Below are 16,298 nucleotides of genomic sequence, written 5' to 3' on the forward strand. Positions count from 1 at the left end.
AGACACACACACGCACACTCACTCAAATGCATAAACTAAACAGTATGTCATGACTTATTCAATAACAAATCAAATGGCACCAATGACTGTCTTTTAACACAAACATCATGTGGACACAGAAACATGCTGACCCCATACGTCTGAGACAGAAGCAGAGACGAGAGACGATGAAATGCTCCCAAGATTGATTTCTCCAAAATACTGCAGTCGATGGCTGAAAAAAATGAAGAGACACATTTACAAATTAAAAAAAAAAAGGTCTGAGCAACTGCACTGATTAGCATGAAAGCATGAAATAGTGTCGTGTGCTATATGACTCATTCTAACACAGATTATCAGGTATTACTTTGGATTAATTTATGTATCAACAAAATATTTGGAACAAATCTTTAAAAAGTACATTCTGAATTGCTATTTTCATTTGGGGGGTGAGTGGGGGAAGAGAGGTGGAACAGGCATGTGTGAGTACATAAGCAGTTGAGAAAAGGTTCAATAATTTCTTCATTTCATTTTTTTTTTAGTTTTTTTTTTTAGTAAAACAAAAAGTGCACCAAGCTCTGCATCAGCCAGCAGGACGTGGAGGGGACAGTTCTATTTATCACAAGCACACATACTGTCTAGTTCTTTATTAAAAAAAACAACAACAAAGACAACCCAGAGCCTTCTGTGCTGCTCCTGGACCCATGCCTTTGAGTTCCTCCTACGTCATTCATTTCAATTCCCATGCCTAGAGTGTATATATATGGACAAGGAGTTTCCTTTTTAGAAATCTCAGAGTTCAATTCTCTATACTCCTCCTTTCATATGGATGCTAGCTGATAGGAGTGCAAGCAGCAATGGTTTGAATTATGTACCTTTGCCTTCCTAAGAGTTCCAATTCCTTATTTTTTGTTCAGTGTTTCTGAATGAGAAAGATGGTAAATGGTTAAGACGTTCAGCTGCCTATATAGTGAGTCCGTAAGGGTGTGGGTTCGAATCCCTGTCCCACCCTTTCTCCCAAGTTTGACTGGAAAATCAAACTGGGCGTCTAGTGTTCCAGATAAGACGACAAACCGAGGTCCCGAGTGCAACATGCACTTTGCACACTGAAAAGAACCCATGGCAACGAGAGTATTGTCCTATGGCAAAATTCTGTAGAAGAAATCCTCTCTGATAGATACATAAGCATGCACTCAAAGCCTGACTAAGTGTGTTGGGTTATGCTGCTGGTCAAGCATCTGCCTAGCAGATGTGGTGTAGTGAACATGGATTTGTCCTAACGCAGTGACACCTCCCTGAGAAACTGAAACTGAAACTCTCTTCTCTTTCCTTCACCCAATTTCCTGATTGAATCATTCTTTTCTGAGAAATTCTTATCACCTTCAGTGGTGGTCTGGACGCTACTCATTCAAACGAGACAATAAACGAAGGTCCCATCTGCAGCATGCACTTAGTACATGTTAAAGAACCCACTGTAACAAAATAATTGTCCCTGGCAAAATTCTGCAGAAAAATCCACTTCGACAGGAAAACAAATAAAATTGCTGACAGGGAAAAATACAAAAAAAAAAGAAAAAAAAAGGGTGGCGCTCTCAGTGTAGGGATGTGCTCCCAAGAGAGCAGCCTGAATTTCACAAAGAGAAATCTGTCGTGACAAAAAAAAAGAGTATTAAAATACAATGCAATCTCCTAAAAGGTAAAGAAGTTCCATGGTGTGTGCTGTGCAGCCAGTCTCTCAGTATCAAGCATCTGCTGATCTTCTTCTTCGTTCGTGGGCTGCAACTCCCACGTTCACTCGTATGTAAACAAGTGGGTTTTTACATATATGACTGTTTTTACCCCACCATGTAGGCAGCCATACTCAGTTTTCGGGGGTGTGCATACTGGGTAGGTTCTTGTTTCTATAACCCATCGAACACCGACATGGATTGCAGGATCTTTAACATTCATATTTTATCTTCTGCTTGCATATACACACGAAGGGGTTCAGGCACAAGCAGGTCTGCACATATGTTGACCTGGGAGAATAGAAAAATCTCCACCCTTTACCCACCAGGTGCCTTCACTGAGACTCGAACCCGGGACCCTCAGATTGAAAGTCGAATGCTTTAACCACTCAGCTATTGTGCCCGTCATCTGCTGATCGACTGCTGAGATCTGCACGATATCAGGAACAGACATGTTACAGCTGGCTCCATGAAAACCTTTTTCAGAGACATACCTCCAGATTCTGTTTTCCAATTCTTGAAGAAAAATTTAAACTTTTTTTCACTTGATTTACATTCTATGTACATTTGAACAGAATGTGGGTGAACTGGTTTTTTCAATGTTGCTTCAAATGACATTTCAACATTATTTTGGAATATCTCTGACTTTTTTTCCTTTATTTAATAAAAAATGTCATGTGGTCAGCCCTAAAATGGTTCCTTTCCAGTCAGCTGCAGCAAAGATTTGATTTGATCGTCTGTGCAAAAATCTCACCAATGGTGAACCTGAGAGGAATGAAGAAAGCAGGCATGAGATTCCTCAGACTTTTGTCTCAAATCAGACAGAAGGAATATTTTGAAAGCGGTAAATTTTACACATTATGGTGAAGGAAATGCACGGTTCCAGAATGAAACGGACAGTGTCAATCTCATCCCTGAAAGGAGATGATAACAATAATAATAATATTGATGATGACGATACTATTAATAATGGATCCTTACACAGCACTCTGCCCAGAAAACTGCTCTATGTGCTCTACATTATGTCAAAAAAGCTGCGTACACACACCAAACTGTACCAAGCAAACTAAACACACACATAAATACAATGCATGTATACAAGCATAATTATGTTCAGACATGCATACATATATATACATACCTGCTCCCCTCCCCTCCCCTCCCCACACACACACGTTCACACTCACACACACACATGTACACACACATATATTCTTACACACTGTGTGTGTGTGTGTATAAAAACGTGCTTCCTTACAAGTCTGGGTAAGGGTACTGTTGTGTAGCCGGGTAGAGGGCCTCATACGTGCGGCTTTCCCCCTCCCCGTGGATGGCATAGGCGTTGAACCGTGTGACAGATGGGGGCAGGTAGGACGCGGGCACCACTGCACTCCCATGCCACTTCCCTGCAGCTGCTGTTACCTCACACTTGAAGTCCAGAGGGAGTTGGTCCTGATTGGAAAATTTTTTTTTAATTAAAAAAAAAAAGGAGTGTGCTACTTGTATTATAAACAAGTATAGTGATGCCAATTGATATGCATCATATATTATATAACCAGGTAAAGTAATGCCGTTTGTTATGCATCATATATTATAAACTGGTAGAGTAAAACCGTTAGTTATGAATCATATGTATTATCGGCATTGTGTGTTGTTTCACTTAAAAGTTTCCCATACTTGAAGATATGTCTGTGAAATGTCGTTAACTCCACATTGGTCAATAAGTGTATCGTTATGCGACACTTGTCTTGAACTTGCGATTGTTTGTCCTTGTTCGCAGGCCTTGAGGGAAGTGTTTTCACACGCACCCTCCAAAAAATGTGATGTAAAGAGAAAGAGAGAGAGTTTAGAGTCAACACATTAAGTAACTTTTGAACAGTACAAGGATATGCAACATGAGGCCAGTAAACATGAAAAGTGGACCTAATCCGGAGTTAAGTAGTTGTCACAGTAGTGGTGGTGGTGGTGGTGGTAATAGCAGCAATAGCAGTAATAGCAGCAGCAGTAGTAGTAGCAGTAATTATGATGGCGATAATACTATTGATGATAATCATGATGATGAAAATACAGAACACTGTCCTTGTGTTCAAGCCACAATTAGAAATGGCAATAATTACAAAATCACATGCACACACACACACACACACACACACACCTTTTTATGTTGCTATAATAAACCAGAATGAAAAGGCAAAAAGAGGACTGAACAGGAAGCACTGAGCTTTCATGTGAAAAATCAGATGCTGGGTTCTTTTTGAAAAATAAAATTGCATGCAGCTGCATCCACATCTATTGATTAACACAGTAACAGAGATTAGGCTTACTGCTGCACACACACACGAAAAAGATATATTCATGTATGAGATATTCTTGCAACATGCTGTCTCATAATCCTTTTTTAACTAGTGCATAAACATACCATACTTTCTTTCTGTTGTACATTGCCAAGCCCTTTCAGAGACTCGAAAGTAAAAAAGAAAAGCAACAGACTTAACAGATTACCTGAACAATATTCTTCCGTCCATTTAACAAGAGCACAAGATGCTGACCATGTCTGTAACCAAACAGTGTGACAGATTATTCAGGAAGCAACACATTGTCTCTCTCTCTCTCTCTCTCTCTCTCTCTCTCTCTCTCTCTATATATATATATATATATGTGTGTGTGTGTGTGTGTAAAACACGTCCACATCCCCTTTTTTTCAGTTTCACACGCCTATATTCTGCATACACATACATGTGTATGTTTGAACATACACACACATACATGCATGCACACACACACAACCACACACACACTCTCTCTCTCACATACACTCTCTCACTCATACTCATGCACAGACACAAATGCACATTAACACTAACACACACACACACACACACACACACATTCTCATACACACACAAAAACACTCCCACATACACTCTCTCACTCACACACTCATACATATGCACAGACACAAATGCACCGTTAAAATGCAGATGCATGCATGCATGTACATTGTGTGCATGAGCACACACACACACACACACACACACACACACACAATATTGCATTTAATTCAAATGCACCTTTGCTTCTTTAGCTATACTCACGGACACAGTTCAACTTCGAGGTATTGTTCTTTGTCATTCAGAAAAAATGTCTCTACCACTGAAAATAAAGAAAAAAGAAAGGTATAAACATATTTCCAAACATGAACAACTACAGACTATCCACCACTATCTACTGGAGTTTTAACCTGATTGTCCAAACATCATAGATAGTTTATTTGGGCTATCTGAAAGGAATCAATAATATATAATATAATGATGATGATAATGACAACAACAATAATAATCATGACAATAACAATAATGCCAACAATCAGAATAGTAATGCATTGTGCTGTTCATATCATTATTGCATGGTGCCTCTTCTAATGTTTGTCCTCTTGCTTCAAACATCTGCAGACTGACCTGACACACTTTCTTGCATGACTGCACACTGAAACTGAAAACCAGCACACACAAGACAAACACACTTCACAGTAAACTGAGATGGAAAAGGTTAGCCAAGTGACTAACATTCACAAAATGTGTGCCACCACAAACAAAATACATGCGGCCAGTGTCATTCACAGACTGATGACTGTGAAACAGTTAGTTCAAATCCCATAAGGCTGGTCTAAGCCCTGGCCACAGACACTTAAACTGGCCCTCAGTGAGATTTCTGTGTCCATGGCCCTGGCTGGCTGTAATCCAGACTGCAGTGTGCTGAGAGCTCAAAGGGAATACCAGGCCCTCACAGTCAAGTGTCAACCACTCCACCACTTCATCTGTGAGCGCTGTTCAAATTTCGAAACACTGCAGGTGTCTGCATTTTTCAGACCTGATGGATGCTGGGATAAATGATAATAATGATGATGATGAAAGCACTTGGTACAGCCCTGTCACACTGTCAACAACAACAACAACAAAAAAGATGAAAAGAACAGAAAAAAACACACACAAAAACCCCAAAACAAAAAAAACTCTAGGCCCACACTGTCAAGTGTACCTCTCAGACCTGGCTGATGCTGGAATATAATGATAATAAGGAAGATGTTGATAAAAGCACTTGGTACGGCCCTGTCAGACTGTCAAAAAACAACAACAACAACAACAATAACAACAACACATACACACACACACACACACACACAAACCCTAAAAAATCCTCTGGACATACACTGTCAAAGTATCATCCACTTCACCAATGCATCTGAGAAAGCTGTTCAAATGTCCAAACACTGCAGATGTCTGTTTCTCTCAGACCTGGCGGATGCTGGGATATGATAACAATGATGAAAGCACTTGGCACAGTCCTGTCAGATTGCCCTAAAAAGGAAGGCTGGGCCCTCACAGTCAAGCATCATCCACTTCAACAATGAATCTGAGATCACACACTGCTCAAATTTCCAAACTCTGCAGGTGTCTGTGTCTCTTGGTCCTGGCTAATGCTGGGAAACATCATGATGTAATGAAGCATGTGGTTCAGCCCACTGTCTCAAACCAAAAATATATCCATAGCTTCATTAGATTATAATCACCCTAATCAATCATCACTGAATAAAGGATTACTTTATCAGATTCTGTGGCCTTTCATGTCCTGCTTTCACTGGAACTCAGATTCAATTTCTGCTTTCATTTCCATGCCTGTGGTGAGTTGGGTGTCAAAATCTTTTGTGTCAGGTGATTCACAGAGACTTTCTGGGGAGATTCCTACTCCAGCAGGGACACCTTTTTATTTTCCCTAAAGGGCCTGACAAAGTGTGTTGTGCTACGCTGCTTGTCAGGCATCTGCTTAGTCGATCTGGTGTAGTGTATGTGGATTTGTCCCAATCCAGTGTTGCCTCATTGAGTAACTTCAATGAACTGAACTGAACTGAACTGTTTAGTGCCTTCCAATTCGTCTTCTTATTTTTCATTTTATTTCATTTGTTTGTTTTTATGTTGGACACATGCTGCTGCCAAAATGCAAATCTCTGTACTGAAGGAAAGACAACAAAGTGTGTGTATTCATATTCATGCATACTCCAATGGACCACATTACTCCAGTTGGACAATACCTTCAGAGAGAACACTTGCTCCTATAGGCAGACACATACTCCAGTGGGGAGAGACACTCACTCCAGAGGAGACAATTAACTTAAAACACTTTCTCCTGACAGGACAATTACTCCAGAGGGGGCACTAACTCCAGTGGGAGGACTATTACTCTACAGGGGACACTCGCTCAAAAGGGGACAATCAATCCTGGGGCGCACTTACTTTAATGGGGACACTTACTCCAGTGGGGACACACTTCAGAGGGCACACTCACTCCAATGGGGACACCCACACCAGAGGGCCATGTAATTCAGAGGGGAGGAGGGGGACTTACTCCAGTATGGGGGTGGGGGGGTGGACACTTACTCAAGTGGGGTGGGGTGGGGTAGCGGGGCCACTTACTCCAGGGGGTGGGGGGGGGGGGCACTAACTCCAGTGAAGGAGGACACATACTCCAGTGGAGGGACAATTACTCCAGTGGGATGGGCAATGGATGCTTACTCCAGTGGGGGGACACTTTACTCCAGTGGGGGGGGGCACTTACTCCAGTGGGATGGACACTTACTCCAGTGGGGGGACACTCACTCCAGTGGGATGGACACTTACTCCAGTGGGATGGACACTTACTCCAGTGGGATGGACAATGGACACTTACTCCAGTGGGATGGACAATGGACACTGACTCCAGTGGGATGGACAATGGACACTCCAGTGGGATGGACACTCACTCCAGTGGGATGGACACTTACTCCAGTGGGATGGACAATGGACACGGACTCCAGTGGGATGGACAATGGACACTCCAGTGGGATGGACACTCACTCCAGTGGGATGGACACTTACTCCAGTGGGATGGCCAATGGACACTTACTCCAGTGGGATGGACAATGGACACTCCAGTGGGATGGACACTTACTCCAGTGGGATGGACAATGGACACTTACTCCAGTGGGATGGAAAATGGACACTTACTCCAGTGGGATGGACACTCACTCCAGTGGGATGGACAATGGACACTCCAGTGGGATGGACAATGGACACTCACTCCAGTGGGGTGGACACTTACTCCAGTGAGGGTGACACTTACTCAGTCTGGCTCCACAACAAATAAATTATCGTCATCAGCAGCAGGTGTGTTCGCCAGTTGTACCTCATGTAGACTTAATCAGAAAAGGCACTGTTAAACACAACCAAAGTTGTTTTTTTTCAACAGTAGTGCAGTGTCTCTTGTGGTTTAAATAGCCTGACAGCAACCTGACCTCTCTATTTCTTCACAGACTGAAACTGGATAGTAGGGGTAAAAATAACCAGGCATCAACTGTGCACCTCTGTTTGTTTAAACATGGTTTGGGGTATGTGTGGCTAAATCAAGGTGTAGATTGTGAAGTAGGTTTTATAAATGCTTTTCGACAACATCTTGTAGATGGCAGGAATGGAACCAGCATATTTCAGCCAGTGAAAGATTTGAGTTAAAAAGAATATTTTGCATTTCGCATGCTGTGAAACCCATTTCCTTCTGAATCTTGATAAACATATAAAATTTATCACAACAAGGTTCACACTGGGTCCTTCTGATCTGTCTATACATTGGTATAAATACACAAAGGTAAAAGATTCTGATTTGATCTGTCCCATCTGTAAACATTCAAAAGAAGTTGAAGTTCACTTTGTTCTTTGTTGTGAAGCACTGAAAGAAATCAGATAGCATTTACTTGACCCAGGTATTATCATCAGCCTTGTCTTTTCTAACTGATTTTATTGCTGTTTTTCTACAAAGCCTCTTAAGATATTGGGGAATTTGGAAGAATTATTACTTCTTCTGATTAACCTCTTATTTCCATTGTAGCATTATTTTAGTCTATTTATCTGTAAATGATATTACATTCATTGTCTTTGTTCATATTCTCCTTTATGTAGTGCCTTGGCCTGAAATGAACAAACCATCTGAATCTGAATCTGCAGACTGCAACAGAAATAACCAGGATATGCCCGTTTTGGGGTGTGGAGGAACCAGAGATGAAGAGTTGCGTGCGTTTATGTAAGTTTATGCCTGCCTATGTGTGCGTATGTGTTAGGATAGCTGTTAGATACACATGTATTGTTAAAATGTATGTATGCAGTGTGTGTGTGTGTGTGTGTGTGTGTGTAGTCATATTTTGGTGTGTGTATGTAACATAGATGTAATGTTTTATGTTAACAAAGCGTTTTTGTAAAGCACCTAGAGCAGATTTCTGGATAGTGTGCTATGTAAGTATCCATTATTATCATTATGACTGTGGGCTTGTGTTTTGGAGTAAATTGTATTGTTATGTGCTGCATTGTGTTGTATTGTATTTGTATTGTGTAGTATTGCATTGCATTGCACTGCATTGCATTGCATTGTATTGTATTGTATTGTATTGTGTTGTATTGTATTGTATTGTGTTACTTTTTGTCACAACAGACTTCTGTGTGTGAAAGTTAGGCTGCTCTCCCCTGTACAGCACCATCCATATTTTTGTTTGTTTGGTTTTCCCCCCCTCTGTCTGCAAGTGTATTTGTTTTACTGTCAAAATGAATTGTTTTTAAAGAATTTTGCCAGGGACAATTAATTTGTTGCAGTGGGTTATTTTACACACGCTAATAAGTCCACGCTGAACACAGGACCTTAGTCTATCATCTCATCCGGAAGACTGGCACCCAGACCACCACTCAAGGTCTAGTGGAGTGGGGGAGTAAAAATCACAGCCTGTACATGAGACTTGAACCCACTGACACTGGCTTCCTAGTCCACTTGGCCACTGCTTCTGTGACGTGAAGGGATAGATGGGTGGTGGTGTTAAAACACTGCATCCTGGCAGACAGGCGTGAGAGCAATTTACTGCAGTTATGGATGGCCTCAGCTTTTGATGGTGCATTCAGTGAGTTTCAGGAGATAGTGGGTGCAAGAGTGTGGGTTGAAATGGCATGCATGTGCACCATCTTGGCAACTTCTCCTTCATTTGTGGGCTGCAACTCCCACTTTCACTTGTATGTACACAAGTGGTCTTTTATGTGTATGACAGTCTTTACCCTGCCATATAGGCAGCCACACTCCGTTTTCAGCAACAATCCTTTGTCGCATGTGAGGATCAGCTGAACCACAGATTTACTTGGTGTGTGTGTGTGTGTGTGTGTGTGTGTGTGTGTGTGTGTGTGTGTGTGTGTGTGTGTGTGTGTGTGTATGTGTGTATGTGTGTGTGTGTGTGTCTGTGTGTGTGTGTGTGTGTGTGTGTAGTGGTTTGGGGCTGATGTACTTAGCCCAATGTAAAGTGCTTTGACATGTTTGAAAGCACTGTACATACAATGCACTACCGTTATTCTTTGTGTTATTATCATCATCATTGTCATCATGTTCATCATCATCACCATAAGCTGCAAGGTAAACACTATATAAATGCACATCATCATCATCATCACCACCACCACCATCATCAGTAGTAGCAGTAGCAGCAGCAGCAGAAACAGAAGCAGAAGCAGCAGTAATAGTGGCTTTTTTTTTTCTTTTTTTTTTTTTAATCATTCCTACTATTATCATTATCATTACCATTATCATCATTATCATTATCTTCATCATTGTAATCATCATCTTCTTCATTACTACTACTGCTACTATCATCATCAGTAGTAATAGTAGAAGCAGAAGTAGTATGGATGATGATGATATGAATATTTATATAGCACCAATCCTCAGTCAGAGACCAAGCTCTAAAGCTTTACAAACATGGAGTCATTTGCACAACAGGCTGCCTACCTGGGTAGAGCCGACTGGTAGCTGTCATCAGGCACTCGTCGTTTGTTTTCAATGTCATTCAATTAGATTTCAGGCACACACACATACACACTCAGACACGACATGTAACATTTTATGTGCATGACCATTTTGTTTATTTACCCACTATGTAGGTAGCCATACTCCGTTTCTGAGGGTGTGCGTGCTGGGTATGTTCTTTTTTCCATAACCCACCAAACGCGGACATGAATTACAGGATCTTTAACATGTGTATTCAATCTTCTGTGTGTGTATACACATGAAGGGGGTTCAGGCACTAGAAGGTCTGCACATACATGCTGACCTCGGAGATCGGAAAAATCTCCACTCTTTGCCCACCAGGCGCCATCACCGAGATTCAAACCCGGGACCCTCAGATTGAAAGTCCAATGCTTTAAACACTCGGCTATTAACTCTGTCGCTCGGCTACTGCGCCCATCTGCTTAGCAGATGTGGTGTAGCATATATGGATTGGTCTGAACGCAGTGACGCCTCCTTGAGTAACTGAACTGAACTGAACCTGAGCGCTAACCCTCATAGTCCCACAGCTGGGGGCAGGGTGCCCCTGAAGGGGCAGGAGGAGGTGAGGGGGAGTTGAAGAAGGGGGCCTCCACATTGATGCGGCATCCCTGAGGATCCTCCGACAGCTGGATCTGCACGGGCTGATGGTCCACAGGTCTATTGTCCCAGGTCATCTGGATGTGAAACTCCCTGAAAAGAGAGTTCGTCCCCTTCTCTAGGTTAATATTCCTTCATTACATGTGTTTGTTCAGAATAACAGTATGAATGATCATAAGAAATATCATAATTATGATAATAATAACAGTAATAATGGCAATAATGATGATAATAACAACAGTCATTATTATCGTTATCATCATATACATTCATGCAGTGAGTAATGATAATAAGAAATATAATTATAATGAAAATAACACTAATAATGGTAATGATAATGACAATAGTAATGGCTATCGTTATTATCATCATAATGGATATTCATATAGTGTTTACCCTGTGGCATGTTTAACAACATGCAAGGAATGCTTTGTTCATAAGCTTAGCACTGACCTGCATTTTACAGTGCTTTGACACCTTCATAATTGTCCTTCATTCGACAGGGCTTTGTTCAATGAACACACGCCCCCAAAACATATTCACTGCTTGACTTTTCACCCATTTTATAGTTGTCCAACATTTTATGTTGCTTTGTTCATATGTGTGCCCATAACAATTTGCAGTGGTTTCTGCTCACATAATTGCCTTGTGTCTGATGGCTGTCAGTACACACGTGTACCTCACACACTTTAAAGAGAACTTCACATGATTGCCCGACATCTTTGTGTCACCCCTCACCCCACCATCATCCCCATCCTCCCTCCTACATTTTACGTATCCAACACATTCTGTTGATTTATTCTGCTTCCCACTGTGTTTTGTTCACAGCGCGCCAAAACAGACACACCCACCGAGACGGTATTTTGTCTTCTCGCCCCAATTTATCTTAGTACTGTCGGCAGCCTACTACTGTATGCAGCAGATGTCGATATCTTGCCGAGCGACTCTGCTATTAGGGGTAAGAGAAACGTCTGCTCACAAGTTACACACAATCGTATCAAGAATATCCGTTAATGCTTTTTTTTTTTAATGCACAGCAAGTGAGATGATTCAGAATGATGATTTGTTTATCATCTTTCCAGACATTAGCCATCTTTCTCATTTTACAACGTTGGCAGGCTCACTTACATGATTGAAGTGATCGCACCCCTCTGACATTCCACCGTGAGGCGAGTGACACATCGTCTGCTACAGTCACGTGACCACACATTGACCTCCCCCTCGTCACAAAGCAGCACGCCATATTGAGTGTCCAAGTGCCGACGATCTTGTCACCAGGTATTTCCTGAAAGCCTAGACAAAGGTGAGTCACGGAATTTTAAACACACAGTGGGGTTTTATTCGAAAGTTCATTCTTGTATCAGGGTTTTCATCACCAACTAGCCACCACTCAAGAACTTTGAAAGCAGTAGACATTACTTTCCGAAGGGACTGTCATTGTACCTCAAGTGATTGTTATGATGTCAGATTTCTTGCGAACTGGTTTTTGTCCCACCGTACCGCATCCGGTAACTTTAGATTGTCTGTGAGGCTGAAATGCCAGCAGAACGTCGGGCATCCAATTACCATCTATAAGAGCTTGAAATACTACCGCGGCAATTGCAATCGATCGTTTTCCTCAAGTCTGCCGCGCAAAAACAAAGTGAAACTAGGCAACACGCGGGTTGACAGTCATTTCGCGTACCTGGAGACAGTGACATGAAGTATGAAAAGGTCGCCTTTGGTCATTTCATTATTGGCAGATAAATGCGATGGCTCTAGATTCTGTAGTTTGATTTTGTTTTGTTTAGGTTTGTGTGTTTCTTATACTGTGTATTTTTTATGTTCTGTCTGTTTGTTGTGCTTCGATCGAGGGTTCGTGAGTGTGTGTGTGTGCGTGTGTGCGTGCGTGCATGCGCGCGCGCGCGCGTATGTTTTTGTGTGGGTGGACGTGTGGGTGTTCGTAAATCACAGCACCCGTGTATGTTTGTGTGACTTTACACTTGTGTCCAAGCCCGGAACGCATCACAACATGCTTCTGTCCTCCATTGACATGTACACACACACACACACACACACACACACACACACACACACACACACACACACACCTGTCTCAGTCTCTGTGTGTGTCTGTGTGTGTATACATATATATATATATGTATATATATATATATATATATATATATATATATATATATATATATACATTTCCTGACTATGATAAAATGACTCAGCAGTTTCTGTCATCTGGGTGTCAGTTTTTAGGATTGGTCTGTTGTCATTACAAAGTCACCTGTATGTGTCACAGTCTGAGTCTCTGAGTCTGAGTGTGTGTGTCTGAGCATCTGTCTCTCAGTGTCTGTCATGTATTTGGCTTGGTATAGTTTGTTCAGTGTTAACATTATTGAAATTTCTGTGACTCTCCCCCATCTTGTCTTTTGTCTGTTTGTCTGTCTCTCCCTCTCTCTCTCCCTCTTCTTCCCTGCTCTTTTTCTACCTCTGTCTCTCTCTTTCTCTCTCTCTCTCTCAAGTCTCTCTGTCTTCTTCTTTCCGTTACACGACCAGCATCGACTTGCTGATGACTCTGTCGTGGTTCATGCATGCTGGGTATTTTCATGTCTCCATAACCCACCGAACACTGACATAGGTTACAGGATCTTTAGCATGTGTATTTGATCTTCTGCATGCATATACACATGAAGGGGGTTCAGGCACTAGCAGGTCTGCACATATGTTGACCTAGGAGATCGGAAAAATCTCCACCCTTTACCCACCAGGTGCCATTAACGTGATTCGAACCCGGGACCCTCAGATTGAAAGTCCAACGCTTAAACTACTTGGCTGTTGCACCCTCCTGTCTGTTTGAGGCTTTTCAACTCTTTCTTCCTTCCCCCAACCCCCTCTATCTCTCTCTCACTCAATCTTTGGAGCAGATTAAATTATTGTATCATTTTGGTTTGTCTGTCTGACTGTCTGTTTGTGTCTCTCATTCTGCCTCCCTCTCTCTGTGACTCTCTCAGTCTCTGTCTCTCTGTCTCTCTCTCTCTCTCTGTTTGTCTCTCTATCTCTCTCTCTGTCTCTCAGTGTCTCTGTCTTTGTCTTTCTCTGTCTGTCTGTCTGTCCTTCTCAGTCTCCTCTCTCTCGGTCTCCTTTTGTATTGTCCATATTGACTTAACTTTGATTAATTGTTGTGATGCACCACCACTGGTGTAGATTATATATCTTTATCATTTTGGTCTGTCTGTCTCGCTCTCGGTCTCTCCGTCTCTGTCTCAACCTATCTGTCTCTCTCTGTCCTACTCTCTCTGTCTGTCTCTCTCTCTTTGTCTCTCTCTCTCTCAGGTTTCAGATTCAGTCTTCTTTTAGTTCTGTCTTCTTCTTCTTCACCCTTAAAAGTGTCATTTTGGTGTGGCACTGAATAACTGTTCACCAGATGCCTGTGGTTAAAAAGAATGCTCCACAGCAAAGATCTAAGCCATGAGCCGTGATCTACCCACCAAAGTAACTGACTGGTACATTAGATTACCAAGTAACGCAATGTTATTATATTTAGCATTAAAAAGCAGGAGATAAGTAAAGGAAGGGGGTGCCTTCCCAACAGGAGAAATTGAGGGGATACACCTGTCTGACCTTGGTGTTGACTCAGTGTGCTTGTCAAACAGTGAAAGCCAAGTGCTATGGTCCATGCTTCTGTTTCCTGTGTGCTTGAAAATTGGCTGTATTGCTCCAGTTAGGCCTGTGAGCATGTGCGTGAGTGTGTGTGTGTGTGTGTGTGTGTGGATGTGTGTCTGTCTTTTTGTGTCTCTGTGTGTGTGTATGTTAGTGTGAGTGTGGATATTACTATATACGACTACTGTCAGTGTGTGTACATGTCAGTGTCTGAGTGTGTCTGTTTTTTAATTCAGTGTGTGTACATGTGAGTGTGTGCACACATGTGTCACTGTGTGTGCATCACACTCTGTGTGTGTGTGTGTGTGTGTGTGTGTGTGTTTGTGTCTGTATGTCTGTATGCATGTGTGTATGTGACCACCATCAGTGTGTATGGACATGTCAGTGTGTGTTTTTGTAACTCAGTGTGTGCACATGTGAGTGTGCTCATGCGTGCGTCACTGTGTGTGTGTGTTTATGAGTGACTCTTTCAGTCTTTGTGTGTGCGTATGTGAGGGCCTGGGGGGGCGGGGGGGGAAGGGGGGGGGGGGTATTTCATAATAATTTGTGTGTTGATTTCGGTGAGTATATGAGATGTTGGCATTAGCATAGCTATTTGTTTGATGCAGTATTGATCAGTGATTAATTTCAGGGCACTCCCAGTGCAAAGGGATTCAGCACACACTTGTTGAGCCTCCACTCCAATCAGCCATAGAGAGGAGGCATTATTTTCTCATTTCGGGAGAGTCCGGAGCAGAATTTTCAGCCTCAGAAAGCGGCGTGTCATGTCATGTCTTGAAAAATTTCACCTGACTACAAATCACTAGCCATCCGTTCAATCAATTAATGACGAAAGCAATAAGATTGGCACCCAGTGTTACATTCACACTGTAGAATGTTTTATTAAGAGTTGCTGTGCCTTTAAGTTCAGTTTTGTTCCTCTTTGTCTCTGTATCTCTCTCTGTTCCTCTCTCTGTCTCTGTCTCTCTCTCTATCTCTGTCTTTGTCTCTTTCTGTTTCTGTCATCCTTAATCTGCTCTCTCTGTGCCTCCTTTTGTATCGTCCATATTGACTTAAATATGATCCAGTGTGAATGTACTGAAATAGGTGAGAATGCACTGTGTTCATCATCATGCAATACTGAGTGCCCCTGGAGGACTCAGAAGACTGTAACCATCTCTGGGAATGGGGAACAATGCCCTGCATTGTAATAGGGGAGTAAAGGGGTGGGGGTGCCAGAGTACAAAAGAAAAAAAAAGAAAAAAGAAATTGATTAGATCTAAGTAAAGGGTGAACCCTGAAGCAAAAGAGGAAGAGAAGGCAGGGTCACACACACACACACACACACACACACACGACACACACACACACACACACACACACACACACAGATGAATCCTGAAGCAAAAGAGGAAGAGTAGGCAGGGTCACACACGCACACACATACACACACACACACACACACATAAATATACACACACACTC

General features: G+C 42.2%; 2 protein-coding genes across 3 annotated transcripts in view; one reads left to right on the top strand and one right to left on the bottom strand.

The window, feature by feature from the left end:
* Positions 1-31: 31 nt before the first annotated feature.
* Positions 32-12,445, bottom strand: LOC143298996 (UPF0462 protein C4orf33 homolog). Its single transcript, XM_076612062.1, has 6 exons — positions 12,312-12,445; positions 11,098-11,276; positions 4,802-4,859; positions 4,209-4,260; positions 2,965-3,158; positions 32-214 (listed from the first exon to the last, which is right to left on the bottom strand). Coding segments are annotated over exons 1-6 (594 nt in total). The 5' UTR covers positions 12,314-12,445; the 3' UTR covers positions 32-105.
* The window catches only part of LOC143298994 (uncharacterized), a 96,470-nt gene continuing 92,551 nt past the window's right edge, over positions 12,380-16,298 (top strand). Inside the window, exon 1 of one of the 2 annotated variants that reach the window (XM_076612053.1) lies at positions 12,380-12,486. The gene's annotated coding sequence lies outside the window, so the exon portion shown is untranslated. The remainder of the gene's footprint in view (positions 12,487-16,298) is intronic. The other variant, XM_076612054.1, reaches the window with a different exon arrangement.

This window comes from Babylonia areolata, chromosome 24 (assembly GCF_041734735.1).
Source record: "Babylonia areolata isolate BAREFJ2019XMU chromosome 24, ASM4173473v1, whole genome shotgun sequence".
NCBI classification, from domain to species: domain Eukaryota; kingdom Metazoa; phylum Mollusca; class Gastropoda; order Neogastropoda; family Buccinidae; genus Babylonia; species Babylonia areolata.